General features: G+C 44.1%; 1 protein-coding gene across 2 annotated transcripts in view; it reads right to left on the minus strand.

Moving 5' to 3' along the window:
• LOC109644866 (E3 ubiquitin-protein ligase SMURF2) overlaps nt 1–24,677 on the minus strand; it is a 41,278-nt gene that overhangs the window by 15,591 nt on the left and 1,010 nt on the right. The window contains exons 2-5 of one of the 2 annotated variants that reach the window (XM_069525709.1): nt 6,867–6,905; nt 6,138–6,194; nt 5,249–5,357; nt 1,801–1,934 (exon numbers count right to left, since the gene is read on the minus strand). In XM_069525709.1, the coding sequence (XP_069381810.1) occupies nt 1,801–1,934; nt 5,249–5,357; nt 6,138–6,194; nt 6,867–6,905 (339 nt within the window). The remainder of the gene's footprint in view (nt 1–1,800; nt 1,935–5,248; nt 5,358–6,137; nt 6,195–6,866; nt 6,906–24,677) is intronic. The other variant, XM_069525710.1, reaches the window with a different exon arrangement.

The raw sequence follows: 24,677 nt of genomic DNA on the forward strand, positions 1-24,677 counted from the left end.
TTCAGTTCAAATGCAGAGGTCAAACATTTGACAAATTTCAGTACAAAGCCTGCACTATTCCACTCAGTCTTAGCATGGACATGAACTACTGCCAAAGTCTGGAAACTCTTTGTCTGAACTTCTTAAAGTCTGTGGAATTTGAGAGTGAGGGAGAAAGAGAGAGATCAGGCGGAAAGAAAGGAAGAAAGAAAAAAAAACTGACGAAAAAAAAATATATATCCAAGTTGCCTGCAGACATGAGAAATGCCACTATCTGCTCTCTGTTGTCTGGGTGTCATGCAGATCAGCTCAGGATGTCTGTCTAGACTAAACAGGGACCAAAACAGGCAACGGTCAAACCGTTACAAGGCTGGCCAGAGGTCAGCAGCCACAGAGAAAACAGAGAGCGCACACAGTAAAAACAAAGTACGCAGAGAAGCGCACTCGTACATTGAAAGTGTAAACATCTATATACTCGCTCGGTCGTATACACAAAGAGAAGAAAACACAGAAACTCCGCAATTACACATAAACATTGCAGTCAACCTAAGACACTAAAATTATACACAAATGTTAATTGTCAACCCCCGGTTCCCTCTCCAAGACATGCAGCGAAGACAAAACTGCAACTGCTGGTAAATACACACACACAAAAAAACAAAAGAATGAGAAATACACAGAGGGGGAGAGACCACAACAGAGAGAGCACAACAAATCTGCACTCACACTTAAATAGCTGTACAATTATGCATGTCTGCGTGAAATGACCGGCTGTCTAGATCGGCAGACGGAGATAGAGGGAGGTTAGTCACAATGGCATTTTGTGTTCGTGTGCGCACACACACTGCCAGTCTATGGAGGAGACCGAAACTGAGGGGTGAGGAGGAGGCCAGGAGAGGAAATGCATAGGCAAACCACTCACAGCTGTGGCACAAGATTCAGGTTTCCTGTGTCGCTCCGGGAGAACAACAGTGTCAGGGGCTTCTAGGAAAAGCGGCGGGATTCTTTCCCGTTGCTGCCCACGAGGCCACGTTCCGCAGCGAGCGGCTAACGGCTCACCGCGCAGGGAGATCACTTTGGACCGCTCTGCTAAAGCGACAACTGTCTGGCATTGCTTTTTTTTACTAAGAGTTATTTCCTAAAGTCTCAATGTCATTTATCCAGTTAGCTTCTGACATGAGACGTTTTTACTGTAATTACAGGGTGATGGTGATTGGCCCTTCCTGTTCTGGTAGAGGCAGAGTGTTGACCCCTCTCACACCCTGGTCTGGCCTCTGTCAGTCCCAGTGAGGCAGACAGGACATTAAAAGGAGCGACTCCGTGTTCCATCACTGAGCTCTGACAGTCGCACTGTGTTATTAACCTCTGCTTCTTATCACACCACAGGTAAAAGTCTGCCTTGATGGATGCAGCTACATTTTTACATCAGGGCTGCGGCATGTCACATTGCTCCGTACCCAAAATTTGAAAGTGAAGTATCCTCCCCAGTGAACGAATTCACACAAATAGCTCACAAAGAAAAACATAAATGTCGAGAACAGTTTGGCAACAATATCTGTGCTGCGGATGTGCTGCAATTTATTAAATCAAATACTGCATTGCAGCCGCCTGCATTCTGCTCTGTGCAATAAAACAATAAAAGTGCACAAACAAATGTGTGTCAACATTTATTTATCGTATTATTCGTTCTTATAAAATGGCACAATGGAGTCATGTTTTCATGAGTGGGTCCTTATTCGAGGATGCACGTCGAACACGAGGCAATAAAATCAATGAGCCACATGGACTGTGATTGTAGGATGCAACAGTAAAGTCACTTACAGCCTGTATCTTTAAGGCGGTTGATGGCGTTGGACAGAAGGCGGACACAGCCCAGGAACCCAGCCCCTTGCTTCTTGTGAATCTTCTTGTGATTCCACACACTGATCGTGATGGAGTCTGATTTTCCAATGTATCTGAGGGGAACAAATAAAATCAAGACGTGATTAATATTCAGTGACGTGAATGGACACCAAGAGAATCACAGACAGTTTTAATAAACGGCATCTGAATTACAGTTTTTGTGATATAATCTCTTCTGCTGGTGTTGTGAACATGTAACACGGTTGGCAAGAGTCTCAGTCAGGATGTCCCCAACAATGCAGGAAGACAGATCCAAGACAAGAGGCTACAGCTAAGTCGCCCATCAAGGACACATTATGAGACACAGTGGGAAATAGGGGGGGGGGAGGAAGGATGGCGAGTCAAAAAGGGATTTTCCAGCCAGTAAATCTGATCCTGAGAGTTGGAGGGTCTGCGACAGAACCCCGTAAGCAGACTGTGATCCTGTGAATAATTTATAGCGTTAACAGACCCTCAGCCCCCTTTGGTTTGAACATAATTCATTAACACGTCTGCTGCACCATTTCTCCAGAATAAATGGAAAGAAAAGAAAAGATGGCCAGCTTGATTTAACCAGCTATTGATTAATAATTAAGTAATTAGGACTGAGCAGTCATCAGTTTCACTGTCAAACGCAGACAAGCTGTAATTTAGTTTTTATAAATTGAGGGTTGTTTGCCTCTAAGTAAATTAATTTAAAAAAAACTAGTTTCAGAGAAATATTGAAACTTCACATAAATATCTGAGGCGCATGCATGGATATCACACTCCACGTTACATGAAGTTCTTTTTATCAACTGAAGAAAGTTGCATAAATTGAGAGACAAATAACTGATCGCAAACCGAAGTCCGTCCATCCAAGCGAGGGGGATTCCGAGACGTTCCCAGGGCAGATGGGATATATCGTCTCTCCAGCAAGTTCTGAGGTCTACCCCCTGGTTTCCTCCTGGTCGGGCGTGGCCGTCAAACCTCTAGAGGAAGGTGCCCAGGAGGCTTCCTGACTAGACGCCCAAACCACCTCAGCTGCCCCCATTCGACATGGAGGAGGAGCAATTTCCGAGCTCCCTCAAGACGTCAGGTTCAAACCATCCAAACCAAAGTATTGGACAATTTGTTTTTGACTTAGGTGTTGGTGGTGCTGGATGAATAGTGATCACAACTCATAAGTAGTAATCATATTTTACACAAACTGCCAAACATGTCGGGGATGAGGTACAGCTAGATAAAGACCGATTATTTCCCCGACTGTCTGCCATCTTCTCCGCTTCTCCTCGTTTGTCAGGCGAGACCAAGGGTGTGATAAAATCTCACCCATGTGAACCTGTCGCGGTACATCTCCTCGGGTGGGCTCCCTCCTTCAGTCAGAAACTAATCATCTGTGCGATTCACAGAACGGCATCCCACTGTAATTATCATGCTGCTTACCAAAAGGGATATGAAACAATGGGGCTGTGAGTAAGATGTCTGGACATTTTGAGTCCGTGCCAAATGCCTGTCTGGGGTGCAATGTGAGAGAGCTGCTATGTCAGACAGACATGACGGGAGGGAAGTATTATAACCAAACCCTAGTCATCTGGATCACCCTCCATGTAATAAAATTCATTAGTCTGGCTGAGATTTTTAATACCAGTCATAGGCAATAACACACATACACTCACACAAAAACACACAGACAATGGGAAAACTGTAATAAAAGGAAAAGGCAGCAGATTTAAAGAGGCAGATGTGCTTTCTAAATACGTCTTTTTACTTGGCAGACTGTATTCAAACTATTTTTCAATAGATTTTTTTTTCTGTTACCGCCAAGGACATATGTTCAAAGTAAAAGAAAAAAGCTCACAGCAAGACTAAAGTCACAATCTTGAGATACACAGACCCACTAATAAGATTTAAAAGTTAGGACTGGAACCAGCTGTTGCTCTCAAATGGATCTGCACATGTTTTGATACGTGGACTTAAGACTTGTGAATTGAATCAGATTTTGGATGCTGTTAAAAAGTAAACTATGTAAAACAGTGATTCCCAACCATGGGACACATGCACTGCACTAAGCAGTAGGTCTTAACAGTAGGTTAGAGTTTATGATATATACGACCAATTGAATGTATGGTTAATGTTTGCATGCAAAAAGAAATCAGGGGGCAGGTTTTGTGTTGTTGCCGTTACAGGATAATTTGTTGGAAACTTCCAAAAGCCGGCTAAAAAGCTTGAACCTGGCTCAACCAAAAGTGTAAATGGTGGGAACAGTGAAACTAATGTATAAATGGGTTGCAGTTCAATTGCATGAGGAAATTACTGTTGAAATTTGACTTGTATTGATGACGTCATTAGCAGCTTTAATACACTAGGCTGTATTCAGAACGCCAGGTGTTTCAGGCCTTATTTTAATAAGCCAGACAGATTTCTAGGCTGCTCCGAGTCAATTAAAACCCGTCTCCTCGAATACGTCGCCTCGGAGTCCTGCTGGCCATGAGGATAAACACTGACACACAGTAAAATGAATACAGCGATGGTAAACTTATCACTGGCACAGAAACACGAGTCATTTTCACATAAACTCCACTCAGCTGTGTCTGAAGGCTCTGGGGACGAATAACACGGAGAAGCTGCGCCTCTCCTCTCCTCTCTCTCTCTCTCTCCATATTTAAGGTGTGCGTATGTGCACATGACTTTTTTTCCCTCGTGTCAGATGTGACATGAGCAGCTAATTCAACAGCCATGTAGAGAGAGGGTTCCTGTATCCCCAGCAACCAAACAAACGGAGACATGTGCTTCCTCTTGCTGTTGGCTAAGCATCACAGTTTGGATAAACACCGGGGCGAATACTGGAAACTTTCACTCTCACATTTTCACTCACGCGCTCTCTCTCTTATTTTTTCCAGGTTACTTGTGCAAGACAAACCATCTTTGGGAAAGAGGCAATCAGGGTTCAACAAGACATGCACGTGTTTCAGTCGATGGAAGAAAATACTATTGGAGACGCCCCCGCCTTTTCAGTGCTTTGAATCCTGTTCCAAGGGACATTTTTAGACTGTTTGCTGGCGCTGGAGGGTTATGTCATTACACAATATCTAGATATGGGGCCAGATGCAACGGCTGTTTACATCTGTTACTGTTCAGGTCCTGCTAATGGCACCGTCCTGACACGTCTCAGCGTGCTCACTTATCAAGGTTAAATAAAGAAAGACATAAAAACTGTGAGGCTTTGGAACAGACGAAGCATTGCCTCGAACTGCTGTTTGTAATCAGATTATGCCTTTAGGTGGGTCGGAGGTATTCAAATAAACCGAGAAGGAATCCGACTTTTTTCTCTCTCTCTCTCTCTCTCTAAAAACAGATGCAAGAAACGACTACGTGGGAAGAATCATTCAAATGTTCAGGGACTCACAGGTCATAGTGTTGATTCCACTTGGGGTCAAGTGTGTTCCTCACAGTGTCTGTCGAGTGGCATTGCCCTGAACCGTCCACGACCACTTTGGCAAAGGGATCAGGGAGGCCTGCAGAGAGACACACACGCACACATTGACTTAGCCACATTGACCTGGAGCACATGATAACAGACGTTTGCACAATACGTAGATGAAAACGTTACACTGCAGCGTTAGCTCACTACCCGGCAGACGGATATAAATACAACTGGCACAGATGGTGTGTTGTCTGCAAAGCATTGGAACTTGCCCAGACTCACAGATTACTCATTATTTACTTTAGCAAACTTTTTTCGTCTTTTGATGCCAAATGAGGTCCTGAGGCAATCGGGGAATTTCAAGTTTGATGAGTAGTTATTTTAGTAAATTATCGGGAAAATGTCTCCAGAATATTGGAAACAGATACAATTATACAAGACCTGACTTATTAATACAAAACATTAACAGGAATGAACTGACTAAACAAACGCTCATAGCTGCAAACATGTTTAAGTGGTTGGAGCATGCACAATAACGCCATTTTCAGAAATGAACTCTGGAGAATGTCTGCACAATTGGGTCCAGTCTCTCTCTGGAGTTATCCTTTCACATATGAATAATGCAGAAGGAAATTCTCCAGTCAGATGTGTTCAAAACAACACAGAAATCTCTGGAAAATTAAATGCGGAGAGAAAGATGACATCTTTGTTAGTGTCTTCTGTTTTCTTGGCTCCTCTTTTTCATCTTGAAATATTTTCATTCTTTTAGTTTTTTTTTTTTTTTTTTTTTTGCAGTTTGGCATCTGTTGCGTGTTAAAACTTCAACGCGCTTTTCAACACTGTTCTGGATAATCTTCTGCTGTATTCTCACCTGGGCCCATTTGGACATTTCTCCAGATTGTGAAGTTCAGTGCAGGTCTGAAAGCAGCTTTACAGACACAAAAACGTGTCAGCAACATGCAAGAAGACAAAAACGGAAAAAAAAGCGCCATATAGCTTTAGTTCATAAATCAAGACAGATGTATTTTATCTATGGTTTCTGTGCAGCTCTACACTGGCTCCCTAACGGAGTGTTTGCTCAGCTCCTGAGTGTTGGAATGGGAGGAATGGGCACCACAGAAACCACCTGAGTGAGCAGAGGACCTTTACATGCTCATTCACCATGACAGCCTGACCCAAACACACCAAAACACTCATAACACTACAGACACCTACATATGACCCATTCGAGTCCTCGGTGGACAGAATGCACTGGCTAACTTATGCTAAGTGGATGTGGAAAAGTTGACAGGATTGTCTGTGTATTTATGGTATTTCAGTGAGGTTATTCTAGACACATTAAATAAGGATTCACACTTGAGTCGGCATCTCTGTGTTGAAAGTGACGGGGCACTAAGTGGACAAGACTTTCCAAATGCCGAGGACATATGAGGTAAACTATTTACATCTGCTGAAATTAGTATACAAGCAGACCGTGTGTGGTGCTAAGAGGAAAAATGCCCCAAATTTCTCTATCTCAACAAGATTTTTACAATGCATGCATAATGTATCTACAAACCCCAAAAGGGAGAAGAGGGTGTGAAAGGTGTGAGATACTTACGGAAGAAGTCCTTCTTCACCAGGTTTTTGGCGCAGAGGACTGAAAGAGAGAAAGAGTCGAGGGTTAATATAAATGAAACACCTGAAAATCACTTTTTAAATTCATACGCACATGTTTGAAAAGTGGCAGGAATGTGCAGCAGGGAAATGATTTGTCAAACGCTGGGAAAACGCTGCCGAGAACAACCTGAGTCAAACACAAGCCGACTTTGGTATAGACGACACAAACCCTCTCCTGCCCACAATTGCATGTTTATAGCACAGAATGCCAACAACCTATGTCAAAACACCTGGCAAACAACAGCAATGGAAACAAATCCTTCGCGGAAAGTTTAAAACTGAGGATTTAGAGTAATTAACAGTCGCATTAGTTGTGTCATTAGTACAGAAAACCAGCCTTCCTGCAGCACGGAGGCTGATCCTGTCGCTCCACTCCGGGAGCCACTGAGGCGATGAGGCAGGGCCACTTACACCCTCATCCTGTACGTGTGTGGATGGATGAGGAAGCTCAGAAACCACCTGGGTGTCTGGAGCTGAGAGCTACAGCCAGTGAGTCAGGCACATGGAAATACAGTTTTGGCTTAGCTTACATCTGTGTTACCGTTTAGCGAGGAACAAACGCTAATTGGTCTGAACACTATTGCGTTTGATCCTTTAGGCCGATCAGGGATCAGGAAATAATAAATGGCAATATTGTTATATTTGCTTTTGCCAATGAGGTTATGTTTTCACCCAGGTCTGTGTATTTTGGTGGAAAGATGTGCTATGGGATCAGGGAAGAACACAAATCTGGAAATTAACATTCTTTATATTGGAAACATTACTGAACTTTTATTGACAGAGCAATTAATTGTTAATCTATGACGTGATCAGCAGATTAATCAATAACTGACGCTCTAAAGTCTATATTTTGGGAGTAGGATGAAATGCAACACTGCCACTGCTCCACTAGGATAAGCTATTAAATTACTTCCTGGTCTAAAGATAGCAGTTTCAATGTGAATGCGATCACGCTGCCAGATATTTCAGCTAATTTCAAACCAGCTCCAGGGCCGGCTTTACATGTCAAACCAATAATCAATTTAAAGTTAAATGACTGATGGAAACTGATTATCAATTCGAGTAATTCTCGTCTGTGCATTAAACCTCCTGGAGGATCGGCTGCGGAGTTTATGTCATGTCTGGAAATGGCTAAATGGACAAAGGCACACCCCTAGTGGCAGACTGCTGCTGAAGCCATCCAATACGCAGCAGTCGTCTATTCATCAACCCCTCCCCCCACCCCCACCCCCGACCCAATCCCATGCCGCACATACTCAGACACACAACCACACCATGTCAAATATCACCCTGAATTACTTTGGGCTGAGCTGAAACACTTTTGCCCACCAGGAAACGGAGGGTGGAGGACGTACCTTCTAAGAGACGTGTGTGGATAAAATTAAATACACAAATCACCAGCTTCGCACACCAACTTCTACACATGCATGGTGTTTACAGCTGCGCAGGGGACAGCCACACACACACACACACACACAGGGCTGCGGATTTAATGACAAGAACCCCATTAGGAGACAGAGAGAGAAGTGAAAACAGACGACAAAAATTGGATGCATACCCTCCTGGGGGGCGAGGGGGGGTGAAGAACATGCTCGACAGATGAGGAAGAATTTCTTTCCGCAAACATCCCTGAGAATGTGTTACGTTCCAGCGAAACCCACCTCATCTCTAAAACATCTGGTATGCATCGCTTTCGGTCGCACTCCCATGAACACACAAGTGAACATGTGCCCACACACACACACACACACACACTTGGAAGCTTTGACGCAGATGAAAAAGGTGGAGTGAGGTAACAGGTGACAGTTTTTTCTTTTTGTGTTTCCACAAAGCATCTGCCCACACGCCACAGACAAACTTGTGTGTAATGCGAAAAAAGGCCTCGACAGGGATCTGATGATGTTTCCAGAGGGGAAAGAACATCAAGCGCGACTGTTCCCTGGGTCGTTAAGTCACAACGCAATTAATCCATGTGAGGTAAGAGAAAAAAGAGGGAAATACTTTCTCTCGAGCGAGGTGAGGCAGGAGCAAACAAAACCTGCAATCACAATTCAGACAGAAACAAAGAAATGACAAAAGCTTAAGGAGGGACCCTACTGCAGGGTAAGGCACGACACATCATGGCCCGTAGAACAGCCGGCTCAGCTTAAAGTTAACCAAGCTTAACCGACAGACTCTGCTGTGCATAAGCAGTACTCAGCTAGCCACACACCAGGAAGGCACCACTATTTATACATACATAGACTCCTTATGAAAACATACACGGGGCCGAATTACAGCTAAAAACAGAAAATGTACAGAAAACCACTGGAATGGTAGACGCAGGGAGACAATGGCAGCAGTGAAGCCAGAGTCTGAGGCTGCGGAGAAGGAGAGCGTGAGGACGGCAACGAGGACACAGCGGAACCCAATCATCAGAATAGAGTTGTCACTGTGAAAAAATGTACGTGAAGTAAAGCTGAGCTGGATTTTTACAGATTTTTGTATAACAGGTAGAGAACGGTGCATATTTTTCCGGCTGTCTCTCCTCAAAAGACTTTCATACCACTGCAATCACTTGTTGTGAAAATTGCCACAAAAGACAAAAAGAGAGCTGGAGAGAGAAGTTCAAACCAAGGGCGCATTCTCACCTCCCCACAGCTCGCCAATCACGTCAGATCGCTGCTTGCAGAAAGTTATGGAGTAGACTTATCCCTCTGAAGGACAGACGTGTACATTTGAGCAAGTTTTAGATAATAAAAGCAGAAACAGTCTCAGCCTTACAACTAATTTATGGAGCAAAGGTACTTGCACTTGTCAATAACGAGTGACAACTTCCGTTTGTAGGACAAACTTTATTCATCAGGCATATTTGCATATTTTCTTTTCACGGTTTTACAGCAGGCTGTGGCTCCAACTATCTGTACATTTTTTCTTAGCTTCACTACAGCATAGTGAAAAAAGGATGAACCATAAAAGTTAATTAAAATGTCTAAACCTCGACCAAGAAGGTGCAAGTCATTCCTTATTAACTGCTGTCATGGCAGAACCACTGGAAAGATGATTGATATTGGGGCCAGAAGAGATTTTTTCAATGATATTTAAACCAGGAGCACGTTTCCTCCGACGAGCCAGGTTTCCATCCAAATCTACTTCAAAACTCGGCCAAAGAAAATCAGCAAAAAGAAATGTGCAACACCGCTGCGTTGATATAATCTGTTGGTTCACTGGTGGTAAGTGATGCTACTTTACTACTGATGACTATATCAACCTGTGATCAGTCCAACCATAGCTAGCTAGTTCAAATGTGAGAGGATGCATTACTTTCTACTCTTTAATCAAACAAACTGGCATTAAATTCATTTCCAGTGCACTGCTGCACAAGGTGATAAGTCACGTTTGCCCACCACCCCACAGAAAACACCCATAATTGATGCCGTTATGGGAAATAGAGTCGTGATGACAGAAGCCTTTCCCGAGAAAGGGAAGTGGGCGAGCTTGCACCTACAGGGCAGTATCGTAAATCTGTTGTTTTATTGGTCACCCTGGACCGTCTTTTTCATGCTCACACACAGACAAACGTAATTATGAGCTGGTACATAAAGAAGGAAGCAACACACACACGCACACTGAACCCTGCAATATGATGGACACATACTCACTGTCCTAGGTTTAAAAGAAATGCTGGAAAAAAAAAAGTAGAAACATTAGAAGCTTATTTCAGATGCCAGCTAGAATCACATCATTATTATTCCATGGCTGTTCTGTACAGAGTGCTGTTTTTTAAGGGAGTGACAATATTTTCTAAAACCACATAATGGAGCGGGTTGCCAGTGTTAATATGGGGTGAGGGGTCAGACAGGCCAAGTTCAGAAATTGAATCAGAACTTTAGTTTTTCCTTCAGTAAAAACCTACAGAGAAGTTAATTCATAATTCCTCGGTGTGTTCATGGGCGGATAACTACACTGTAAACGAAAAACCTCTCTGCCTGCCCGTAAATAATTCTGCCAGCCCTTCTTCAAAAAGACCATCACAGGGGTGCAACAACATGTTATGGCACAATATTTCAAAAGAGAGAAATGCGACAATATACATCAGAAACTCAATAATGCACGGCTATATCAACTAAATCCTGTGGAGTTTTGGCAGTTAAGTTATTGTCCTTGGTGGGAAATATAAAAAGTGTTTCTCTGAACATGTTTTATTTGGGTGTTGGCCTGGAAAACTAAAACGTGCTCCATCAAAGTTCTCACATTTAGTCAAAAACGTTCAGTGAGATTCTTAATTAGTATTGAGCCGCAATTTGCATTATTGAATAAACTGTCCTTTAGATTCTGATGTTTGTCTATGAAATTAAAGACAATATAAATAATTTACCAGACTCCATTTTCCATCATAGAGAGCAACAATTCTAAAAAGCCAGCTTACTAAAGTAGTTGCTAATTAATAGATGTCTACATTTGTCATTTTTCATATGTATTTTGAGCCAAAAATATGAGAAAGAACAATGAAGACATTTTAGTTTGAAAACGCATCAACTCTGCCACGGATGCGCCTGGGTCCACGCTGCTCAAGAGTTTGAGAGAAGTTTGAAAACACTGCTGGCTCCATTATAGTTTGAAAAGTCCAGGGCTGCATTTAAGTCTGGACAGGCAGAAATTGAGATGGTTGGAAACAATGATGTAGACACTAACAACCTGTGTTTTCGGTCACAACATAGCCGTCCCTGTAAGGCTGCTAACTCACGACACCCTTATGGAAGAAATCAATCAGCGTTAGCCTCAGCTACCAGTGTAGAACGCAACACGGATGATCAATTATAAGTGTTGAAAACCCCATTTTCAAATGAAAATATAGTTCTGCCTTGAGATTTAGTATTTGACCAACAAGTTTTAAGCACATAAAGAAAAAAAAAAGCATCACACGTGGGACTAAACCACGAGATGGACACTGACCAACGTGTTCCAACTTTCTTCTTCTGTGTCACAAAAACACACAAGGCGATCGTTCCGGAAAAGCATCACGTGAACCCGAGCATCTCGGCCCATCTGAGATCCTCTGTTGTCATAGCGACGGCAAGTATCGAGGCAAAGCCGAGAGAAGGGTTTCTCTGTGTCGCCCGTGTTTCTCATTCCGGTCGCACTGCCTCACTCACACAGCCAGCGACTGCAGCGCTGACTGATACCCTGAGGGGGGGGGTGAGACCCCCGCCCACCCCCGCAGAGAGACAGACAGGATGAGCACCACTGAGAGATTCACAGCAAGGGACTAGTGCATACATTTGAAAAATGACAGCTCAAAGAAAAAGTATGTCATAGGCCCTTTTTCCACTGCAGCACTTCAACCACACTGGTTTCTGCAGGAGGCGATCCATTCAGTGAACAATTTGTCCCTGTTGACAACAATTAGTTTTACAACTCCACACTGCAGCTCAGGCAGCTAACGCTAGCTTCACCAGTGGAAAGTCCACCTTTCATCCACCCCACACTTTTGAGCAGCTACAGGGATCACATACGATTACCTCCATCTCATAAATGAGCAAAACCTTTTAGGTTGAAGGCCCGATTCACTTTCACTGGGTATTGTTGTTTTTAAACACGACCAAAAACACAGTGGGAGGAATTTAAGACTGTGATTGTAAGAGACTTATCCACACGAAAAGGTTAAAACAAATAAAAGCATAGTTTTAGAAAAATGCAGCATCATCTAACAACCACCTACAGCCTCACACACAAGAACTGGAAGTGTGTGTGCTCTCGGTAGCTGCTCCGCTCACTGCAGCTTATTAGTCACATAATGGCTTTCCACATTACAGCCCAAACCAGGCTGGTTCCCCGAGGATGGCAGAGAAGGCTAAGCAAACACCAAGCACAAATGATTGTGAGCCCGGTGTTGCTTAGCTCCTTCCTTTGCCAGACTGTCTCTTAATAAAAATCAATTCCACAGAGTGGCAACAGCAGCTCTGTGCAGGCAGCGACCGAAACCTTGGGGCGAAGTTAAAGTTCCACCTGTGGGGAGAGGATGGGCCGAGTTTCTCACAGGCTGGGACACAAAGAGCCCCACTGTGCAGGCGAATCAATGAAGTTCGCCAGACTCAAGCCAAACACCTGGGGAGGGGTGGCTCACGTGACGTCTAGCGGAGGGAGGGTAGGGGGGCGTCACCATGGCAGCAATCGGTGGTCGAGAGACAAGATGGAACTGGGAACCTACTCTCAACCGTTGTCAACAAGCATATACAAACATCAACAGTTTGCCATGAACACAATGGGTATGGGAAAAGAAAAGAGCACTGAGGGGAAAAGAGGGTTCACACGTCCTCTAGTCTGTTGCTCTGCGGTTAACCATCACTCTGGAGTCTATGAGGTAGAGGAAATGGGGGTGTGGGAACATAGACAACCGCCTGGTCATATTGCACCATTCCCAAACCGTGTGAAAACGCAGCTTTATAATTGGAAGAAGGAGTTGAGGTTGCTCAATATCAGCCTTTCCTCTTGGTTTGCGTGGAATCGTCCCGGAGCGGGAATCTAAACAAATCTCTTCCGGCCCACGAGCTGAGGTTGACCCCATTTTGAACCTCTTTTCCTGTCCACCTGGTTCCTCCAGTCCAGTGCACTGACCCAAACCCGCCAGACAGTCTGACACATCTTCAGGGAACAGTACTCCCCCACCTCCTCCCTCGACTCTCCCAGCCCTCAGCCTTTCCTCTGCCTGTCTGCCTGTTTGTCTGTCTGCCCTGTTTTGACTCCAGAAACAGGACCGTGCACTCTCATGCGCAGCATTGTTCTACTATAAACAAAAGGCTTCCTCTTCCCCTCGCCACTCCTCCCTAACCTCTTTGGGACATAAAACCTAAAGGGAGGGACAAAAAACGGAGATGAAGAAGTCCGAGTAATGACTGACAAGTAGTCGGTGGCGCTGGTGAACCTGTTCTTAAGCCGTCTCTGACTAAACTCTGAACCATATGCTAATCAAATCTCCTCTGACAATATGTAGGGTAATGTTTGGCCTTGAGCTCTGCCTCTGTAAGCCCCTGTCAATTAGGCTGCAGTGGACGGAGGCTGATATAAGCTGGGCGCTGGAGCTTTCATGCATGGCAATCTCACAGACGTGGAGCCATTCAGTCTAACACAGGAAGGAAACAAAGCACAGTTCATTGGGAGCAATTCCAACTTTATTTTGCAGTGAACCAATGCAGCAACTGACCATTTGCTGTTTTTAACCCAAAGGTTCCAGGAAGTACAGAGTGATGAACTATACTCGGGGAGGAAAAGTACATTTTCAGATTCCAGTGAGCATTTTCACATCAGACCAGTGATGGACGAAAAAGAAAAAATGTTTTTGTGTCAATAGAAATTAAAGACACGATTGAAAACTTCTCTACAGATTCCGAGGGAGACGATCTGATCAGTGTTTGATGCTTAAATGAAAAACTGCAATGAGACTTAAAAGTGATGTGTAGGTTTCAATCCTCAGCCAGCTTATGTCAATTCAGCATTCTTGTTGGTGATGTGAATACAGAAAACAGAAAACTCAAAGTCAGCACTCAAGTGCACAAACCTCCGCCAAGGCCCAACAATCCCATTAAATTCAGTCAAGCTGCACCAAATTGCTCACATTCATAGTTATCGGTCCCCAAAAATATACCTGATTTTTCATTCTCCAACTTAGTTTTCTTGAATATCAGTTTCTTGGAAAACCGATGGACAGGAGAAAACATCCCCTAATTGGTGTGCTAGAAGTCTAGTGTTTCCAAGAAAGACTTAAGATATTTCTTAGAAAAATCTGAGTAATATGCTTGGAAATATCAGCTACTTTTTTTGGGCAATGATAAGGAACATTTCCAAGAACATTTCGAGGAACATTTCGAGGAACATTTCGGGTTCCTACTGTCAAAACCCAGGTTTACATCCGAGGTTCCTCAAAAGGATTTTGGTCTCCTGCGGTCCCACAAATGACAGAGCGACTTATATTTACTAAATTTCCAACTGATATTTGCTTGCATATTCTTTTGTAATATATACTAATGGGTATTACTGCAGGAGAAAAAAAAAAACTTATTGACGCTCAAAAGCTGATACCAGACAAACAACTTTGAAAAATAAGTCTGCTTTACAGGTCCAAAGCCACAGAGTCAACCACACCACATTCTGTGCTTCCCTGCTCATGACAAAAGTGGGTTACTTTTTAAAGACCTGGCTACACCACTTAACTTAAGCCCTTAACTGGAGTCAGGCAGGATAGAGTGAAGAAGCAGGGTAGAATTTCAAATACTCAGTCCAACTCCTCATGGGGTGCAGGCTAACTGTGGAAATGTGGTTGAGGCAAATTGACTCGTAGGCACTGGGAAATATCTGAGCTTTGGCAGATACTTAAATCATAGCAAATCCACTTATGTAATATGCAAATCTGATAAGACTTCTTCTGGTCACATATTACAGATATTAAGAGTCATTGGTAACAGAGTGATCATGGAACTTCTTAAAGCCAGGAAAATCTTCTAATGCCTCTAAATAGACCTACTATTTCCAAGATTTAGAAAATTAGACAGGAAAAAGACTAAGAAAATCTCCCTGTGCATCATTTTACACTGAGAGGAAAACAGAAAGGAACACTGTGTGAAAAAAAGAGGGGAAAAAAAAGACCTTGATCAACTCCTCCCAGGGTTCAAAACCTTACAGAGGCATTCAAAGACATGCTTCATCTCTATTTCACACGTGCCCCGAGTCAGGAGGGGAAAAGAACAGCCCTGTCAACAATCGGGGAGTAGAGAGGAAACCAGCAGTGATGCATATTAAGAAACTCATATTTCCTGTGACGTGCGTGAAACATCACAAAGCAAACAGAGAAAATTTAGGCTCCCAGGACTCCTCTTGAGGAAAAGGACATGTGGGGACATCTGTTGCAGCAAATCACCGTGACCAGACAAAATGAGCACGAGGAATTAGAGGACAGAAAAGTAAGAAGACATAATATGTCCCCCCACAGCTTCTCTTTATAAGAGGATAAAAGGCTTTGACTAAGAGAAGCCAGATATCATTACACATCACTCTCACCACCTGCTGGAAAAGTGATGAGCGATATGGTGAAGCACGCCGAGACACTCGGAGGAAGCAGAGACCTGCTCTGCCAGGTGGTGTGATATATGAATTACTTGCTGTAGTTAGAAAAGGATGCAGCGTCAAGGCCCATTAATTATGAGACATTCTAAATGTTGGGGGGAAAACAGCCAAGACAAATAAATTGCAGAGGAAGCAGGCAGTTTTAACAAATGATTTTCTAACAATAATGATTTAATGCCTCAGAACTCTAACTTCATTAACCATGACTACATTCACATCAATAATCTGACTATGTCCTTATGCTGAAACAATTTACGCTGATTATGATGTTTACATGAGTTGTTAAGAGTCTTCTAACCATATTCCTGTTTATGTGTTATAGAGCATAGTCTGAATATGACAGCATTATACCCACTTAATGACAAACCTCCAGCCTTGCAGGGACCGTGGTTCAAACGCCACTGTGACGTTTGAACCATTTTCAAAAACGTCACTAAATCGGTTTCCCTTAGAACATGTAGCATAACTACGGTTTCTCTCTCCAGCCATCTTTATTGAAATATTGGTGACAAAGTGCATGTGTGATGACAAAAACTGAAGAGGTGTCACCTTATAGGCTCTGGAAAATTGCCGGGCATATCTTATTTCTATAGACTATTGAAGTAGAATCAAATTATGCAATTAGTATTTTTTTTTTTTTTTTTAAGCAAAAAGACCAATAATGGGTGTGCTTAGATTTTCAACAGTGAGGATTTGATGCTTTTCTTTGTTACTGATGAGTAAACTGAGTAAACTTCTGGCATTTAATACAGATGAGAATTAATCTATTAGTTGAGAAAATAATTGGCAGAAACCATGTGGGGAAAAAAACAACATTTAGTACTTAGTAGAAAGTTTATTCAACCCAACAGATCTTTTAAAGGTGTTAAAGTTAAAGATGTACAACTATAACCACTCAACCAACTGAGGCCTTATCTGCCTTTACAAAAACCTGTTTTACAACATGGAGAAACTAACCACACAACCATACGAGAGAGGAAAGAGGCTGGCAACATTTTTAGTGTGAGAACATTTCATCCATCTCACGTCACCTTTTCCCTCAGTGATAGTCAACTGTAATTGCATAATAGGAGTCCACCCCGACTATTTTCAGCTCCAAATAGTGGGAAACCATGCCACAATGGCAATTTTTAGTGGCATTCCTGTTGCCTCTGCATAGTGCATCACTCTCTCTTTCCACTCTGTGATACAATGTGCTTAACAGAGAGTCAGCCAGGCGAGTAAAGTCTTCCACAGTACCATCACCGCTGCCACAAAATGAGAAGTCAAAACTGTGAGCAAAGCGGAGCACGGCCCGTGCTTCTGCAAGCTTGCACTGCTGTTGGCTGGGACCGGAGCTGCTGTGAGTGACTGCACGGCTCTCCTAGCTTCTTGGCTCCGTCGCCACCTCTGATGTAATGGAGGAGAGTAGCGAAGAGGCCTGGCCTGACCTGCAGTGGGGAAGAGTGGATGGTACCAACCTGTTAAACACCACACTGCTGCGTTAATTGCCAAATTTATGGCTTTGCTTCCCCACTTTGGTTTTTCCCCAAATCCTTGAGAGTTTTAGATTCTAAGAATGATTTCTCAACCTCAGCTGAGAGCGGTGTTACGTCATTACCACCCAGACGTATTTTCCCTCCTCTACATAAATGCGTTGGACAGAGAAGGCCCTCAGCCACTTCTAAGAGTCCGGACAGTCATCATGTCGTAATCACGATATCCTCCCTCATTTCTTTGTAACGTGAGGTGTTCATCATCAGTAACTTTCAACATGAGCCAGCCCTTTCCTCTCACTGGAGCTGGTTTCAGACATACGCTGATGTCTGGGTATTTTCCTGTAAGAAATATTTCTGAAAGATTCTCAGCAAGCGGGTGAGCGTGTTGATGACAACAACACAACCCGGACGTGAACCTGGAAGGTCCCAACAAAGATGTCAATGAAAGCATAAGATTTCCGCAGCAGACTTTTTTGCGTCCTGTCTCCTACATTCTCTACCCAGGTGCCACCCTACACCTGAATGTCTGGAAATGATGGTCCTTAAAGATGAGCTTTAAGCGACAAAATAAATGTGTTAATGTGTGGAGGATGCTACATGTGAGCTTAGTTTCAAAACAATTATATCAGTCAGTCCTGGAAAAGATGGCAGCAACTTCTGTCTTATGGAAATGTCGTGCACTTAAAAGGACTGTTTCAGCCTTAAGCTGTGTGAGAATTGGTACATCAAGTGCTTTGCATGTCATATTAAAGTTTGGAAGAATAAATAGTCTACATTCTGAACATTCCCCAGCATGAGTGAATACAGTTTCTGTAACATCTGTCTGGAATCTGATTCATCAAGCAATTGGCACTCCCACTTTTAGTCTAGAGGGTTCGTTTCTCCATGAATTTCCTGCGAAACAAAACCCGAATCTTATCAGGTACTTCCGCAACATTGGGGCCCATCATGAGAGCGATTACGAGCAGACGATGAATAGTGAGAACCTACGGGGATGTGTGCATACTTAGGATTCCTCTACATCTAAGGCACGAGGGCTAGGGAGTAAAAACACCATTGTAGAAATATCACATTTGCTTCTCTATACAGGAATCTCATGTGGTGTATTTGTTCAACTTTGGCAGATATGCCATTTGAAATGTGATCCGGTGTGAATATAAACATCTCTCTTCTGATCCCGTCTCCTCAGAGGACTGAAGGGGCTCAAACGTCAGGCACGGACAGACGCCTCCAGTCAGCTGCTGGCGTCTTTGCGGCTTTCGCACCAGCACGCCCCCACCAGCGGAGACTTGAGAGACCCCCATCTGCTTGAGGTTAGTCAGAGTTAATCGTATCAACCCGTGTCCATCCAGGTTTAAAGCGGAGCCGGCACGTTGAAGAATTAATCTCAGGTTACTCTCCCTCATCAGACAGCAACGCTCTAGCCACCCCGCCTCCATCATTGTTTCTAGGAAGAGTGATAGCACCTTTGCATGTGTGGTTAACTGGAAGAGCTAATGAGACTTTGTGCAAACTTGTTGAGTGAGCTCATCCGGGCACACTGGTTAGATGATGAGATAATAAACACAGACAAAGGAAGGAGGAAACAAGTTCAATGCCACAGCTCGATTCAAAACCACACAGCCTTCACCTTCAGGAATAGTGGAACATTGACCAGTGTAATGATTATAGAGGAAAAAGGGCTCCGTTGTACCGGCACCACATTGGAATTGGCACGGGAGTGATTAGCCATTTTCAGACATTAATTCTCAAGGCAGTGACTTTCTCAGGAGTTTGCCTTTCACAAATCAAGTAAGCAGCGATTCTGATTCTCTGGTCAGATGCGTTCATTACCACAGAGAAATCTCCAAAGTGTTCAGGTAACGGGTGGCGGAGCATGCAGAGGCAGGACACAACGTAAAAAATCCTGCTGCAGGATTCACATGTTTTTTGTTGACAACACAAACACCAGCGTTTGACCTTATCACCAAAAGCTAAGCTAAAAGAGGCCATGTACATCGTGTGCATAACAGCCATCTGAATTACAGGCGCAATAAAATAAGACACTGGAAATATCGGATGCTATACTTATCTTCAGTATTCAGGCGACTGTCTGCACGGACCTAAGTGCATCTAAAGTCAAACAATTAAGGTTGTATACCGTCATAGGATATGCATCCAACTGCTTCAGATAAAAAAAAACCTCAAGAGGAGTTCCTAACTTCAAAGTGAGCACTAGTTTGGGAAATAGGCGAGAAATAGAAGAGCTGGCGAGGTCAGCGGAGGGGACGGCATGAAGAAGCCTGGCAGGAATGATAGAAGAGCCTGCGGACAAGAATCAGTTTAGTTCTCACTGGAGCTCCCCCTCCCTACACTCACCACTAATCCAATTCTGACCCATTAACCACCACAACCAGGTTAACAGATCAGGCCTTTGAAGAGGGTCGTTCCCAAACCACGCAGGAGGATCGGCACTTCTCCCTCACCGCATGCACACGACCGCTGTGAGTCTGAGGCCCATTGTATGGACCCTAAACTGAGATGTACTGTGGTACATCCCAGACAAGTTTCTCAGAAAATGTCCAGATGTAATGTTGTCTATCCGAGTCACCGACATAATCTATGTATCTGAGATGTTTCTATTCTTTCAGTTGTGTGTCCATCGCGTGCTAGAAACGCATCAACCTGCCCACTCGCTCACAGTTAAGTTTCATTCTGAATACTTGAATACTCACATGGGCATTTTCCTCAGGGGCTGGCAGGTAAAGTTAAGGAAAGTTTCAGGAGAAACTGACTCAGACCTGCTCACATGCCACCCCTTAGGAACATTTCAAGAGATTATCAGGGATCAGTGGTTGATTCATCAATCACTCAATTCTCTTTTATCTACCAATAAAATGACTTTGGACTAACTATTCAGAAATAGTTTTCAAGCACTCTCAGTCACATAATGTTCATGTGGACTCATGTGGATTTGCTGTATTTTTTTAAATAAGCTGAGCTATTAATCTTTGTACCCTGACTACTGCAGAAATACCCCCAGGCTATAAGTAGCCCTGGTCGGAAATCAGTGACGTAGGACTCTCGTGTTTGAACATGACAGTGTTTTTAAGTTTTTCTTTTCTTTCAGGCTCTAAATGAAACAGGCTGTGAGGACACAGAAACCTATTAGCTGTTGTCGATGTTACAGAGGCAGCAACTCTGAAGTGTTGATGATCTCCTCGGCAGGAAGAGACAGTCAGTCTCCCCCAAAACAATAATTCAATAATCCAGTGACAGGATAGAGCTGTAAGCCACCCAGCGATATAAGCAACAGGCAAAACACCCAATATCCTGCTGAGTAACATGACTGCAATTCGTTATTGTTGCGGTGGAACCTGAAAAAAGGGGAGGGGGGATTGTGGACCATGCTGCTCCTCACCTGTCAGGGGTGAGGTTTGGACAAGTGTTTGGGTCTGGGGAGCACTTCCTCTCAAAAAAGCTGCCCTCTCTCTATCCCCCTGCTACATCTGGTCTCCTCCGGGCCGTTGCTGGTGGCGGTTGAGGGTAGAGCAACCGCAGAGGGCTTTGTCCTCCTTGACGAGCAGCTGAACCAACAGGAAAGCCAACCCCGGCCAGTCAATTAATTGATGGAACAATTTAAAAGTATGAGAGGCTGTGAGCAGGGGGAAGAAAAATGTGTAAAAATAATATGCAATAATTGTTTGTTACGTTCCCTTTTTGATTCCTTTGAACCTAATTTATTTTCTGTTCTTTTGCCACGTTTAATTTGTTTTCTTTTACATCTTGTAAAAGCACAATTTGGAAATGTTTGCTCAAAATACATGAACAGCCGGTAGACTCAACAGTTCACCACATGCAGCTAATCACTGTGTATTTACAATGTATCCTGTCTGAACACCCAGATGAACCCAAATCACTTCCATACAGCCACTCTGTAAAGCGGCTCTGACGAAGACCACATGAATGTGCCAAGCGCCGCTCCGACCACATTAAAACTCTCTTGATCATCGGGTCCTGTGCCTTCACACTCCCATCTATGGCCTGCTGTGGGGGTTTCTTCTTCAATTATCCGACATCCAAAGACCCCCAGCTGTAGGCTACAGTCAGAGCAAGCTGCACTGAAAAGGGAGAGACGTTGCTCTTTCACTCGGAGCCACACAGTGGGCCAGTGTGAAACCCCAGGGCCTTTGTTGCATCTTCAAAATAAGTCTGCTTTATGCTCGGGGAGCATCTGTGTCGTCTTGCGAGGGAAAAGAGAAGCTACATTTCATTTAATTCGATTTCATCAGCAGGTTTAAACGCTGATAATTTTCAGTTAAATTAAATACCCTCAGAGAGAGCGTCAGACAAATCAAGAAAATGTGGAGGAAGCTCAGTTAGTAAGGGTGGGAGTGAAATATGCCTTGGACTTGGTCTGAGGGGAAGAAGTCCACAGTCGGAAAGAACAGGAGTGACTCAGAGAGGAAGAGGTGGGAATGCGAATGGAGAATTCTAGGGAATCCCACTGAGATAGCTCTCTTTGCTGGGCTGCAGCGCGCCAAAGAATTCAGATGAGCAAACCATATGCTTAACAAGTCAAATGTAAACTCCCAGCTAAGACAAAAACGGCAATAAACGTCAAGACTCTGAATCCGACCAGAAAATCAAACAAACAGCAGTTCATTTACTACTCTGTCGCACCAAATTTATTCAAAGGGCAAAGACGGAGCGTCATTTTCTATCTGATATGTGATCAGTTCGCGATGAATTGGAGGGATGCCTTTCTCTTCTCTGCAAAGTCTCAATCCCATTAAAGGGAACTCTGACTTGGCATTCAGCAGCGTGTCATCAGATTTATGGCTGCATGGAAAGTGGTGCAAATTATGCCATGAGCTATGTCAGCATGACAGAATTTAAGAATGATCAGACAAAGCAACGAGCCGTGCCTCAATGATGTAATTTATGACTGGATGGATCGCGCATGTTACGCCATAACCTGTGTTTGTGTGTCGTGTAATTTAGACAGAGATCAGCTGTAGAGAATAATGGAAACCTGTCCCGTGCAGTCAAGGGGCAATTCTCACCCCAAGTGTTAGTTTTAGCAGCTTGCTTGCCATATTTTCTCAGTTTAATAGCTGGCAAACATCTGCAACATCTGGTTCAAATGGACAGGGGGGTTGTCAGCAAGGAGAGACGCCTGCAGCACAAACAGCTACAGGCCTGTTTGAATGTAGCAACTCATCACTCACAACCTGCCTGGAAACAGACTCATCGACAACTATGTGTCAAAAGTCCACAGAACTACAGATGACAACACGCGGCCACAATGTCACGGTGACACTTTCTGGGGGACGTTGCTCCCTGAGCAGCAATCGCGTGAACCCAGCATACGCAGCTGTGCAGCGCTAAACAAAGAAACGCACAATGACAGAACATGTAGCGACGCCTCTTAGTTAAGCGTTAGCGCTGGGGCTTTACCGCCAGACGGCTGCCTTCCTATAGAGCTTCCTGAAACGCTCCCATGTGGATGTCACGGCGCATTACTACATGATTCCCACAAACGCTTTCTTTGAGGATTCGTTGTCCGTAGCGCATCAAGAGGAGGGGTGGTCTGTGAGGTCCCTGCTCTCGCCATTTTTCGCAGTGGACTCACATTCTCAGCATTCCACCAGGAGACCACTGCGGTCCATCTCAAAGTGCGGTGACAAAACTAATTCACTACCTAACGGGCCCCTCTGGATTTCAACACGAGAGCTGCATGCAGACACATTTTGTGGTGACGCGTCTCTGAGGGACATCGGGGAAATAACCAGTTTTTTTTTACGCAGTGTTTGTCTACCACAGGTTTCTGCCTATGTAACAGGTTATAAAATAGCTAACAACTGTTAAAATATTACACACGGCAAATTTAAATGAAACCTTGACTAAATGAAATGTGCATATAAAAACACCACAACCGTTATGACAAAAGCATGTGCTGTAAGAACAGTACAACCATATGTCAACAAATCCAACGACAGGTGCTGATGTCGTGTAAAATAGCGACACACAACAAGCAGAGCCAGAGCGGCAGTTGAAAAGTCTCTGTGTTGAGTCCAGATGTTGACCCCGAATGTCCGAGAGTATCAGCGTTTGTTTATCGTATGCGATTTGGCAACAGTGGACGCTAGCAGTTGCTCGAGCAGTCGCAGCTCGTGCAGGTACAGTATCAACCAAATCACCATTGCCAAAGATTGAAACTGCCCAAATTATCATTAGGAATTTTACCATGGTATCAAGTGAAACTCTGTTATGCAGTGGACCCTGGATTATATGACACCTGTGTAAAAATCTCACTGAAACCTTGCTGTCCTTGTCCACCTTGCAGCTCCGTCTCATCACATCCGTCTCATTAAATATCCCTCCTTCTTGTCTCCACTTCATTCCTATCACAGACCATCCTAAATATTTAATCTGGCCCTTCCTGATAGAAGTGGACGACCCTGGAATTTGACTCAGGCCGGAGCCTGGACGAACATCAGAAACAGAGGGCAGCTGTTGGGCCCGTGTCCCAGTCAAAACACTGTGTAAACCTTTTCCCTGTTTGTGTTGAAAAGGCAAAATCCAAACAGCTGAGGTGGTGCGAGGGGAGGAGGGGTGTGGGGTGGAGGGGGAGAGTCCAGCCTGTGCTCCACACACTTCTCCACGGCAGAGAAATGCCTCCAGTCCAGAAAAGTGGACGATGATACGCAAGTATGACATGCTGGTTTGGTTAAAGGGAGAGATCACCGAAAAATGAAAGTTCACTCATTATCTCCTCACCGCTGTGCAGACGGAGGAGGTGGGTGAAAAGTGTCTGAGTCCACAAAACACTTCTGGAGTTTCAGGTGCAAACAGCCAAATCCAAAACAACTGCAGTGAAAGAATTGTTTCACAGTTTTTGAGAATTGGTCACCATTTACTTCAATTGTTTTGGATTTGGCTGCAACGCTGATTAACCCTCGAAGCTCCAGAAGTGTTTTGTGGACTCAAACACTTTTCACCCACCACCTCCTTCTGCACAGTGGTGAGGAGGCGATGAGGGAATGATCCCTTTAAAAAAAGCTGGACGTGCAGTTGCAGGAGCGAGGGTTTGATGCCGACCTGTTCTGGGGGCCAAACACAGGAGGCGGCTGCGTGTCAGTCATCGGACACGGGACTCGGTCGGTCACGCAGACTCTCGGTGCGACCTGTGG

The sequence above is a fragment of the Paralichthys olivaceus genome, chromosome 5 (genome assembly GCF_024713975.1).
Source record: "Paralichthys olivaceus isolate ysfri-2021 chromosome 5, ASM2471397v2, whole genome shotgun sequence".
Taxonomy (NCBI): domain Eukaryota; kingdom Metazoa; phylum Chordata; class Actinopteri; order Pleuronectiformes; family Paralichthyidae; genus Paralichthys; species Paralichthys olivaceus.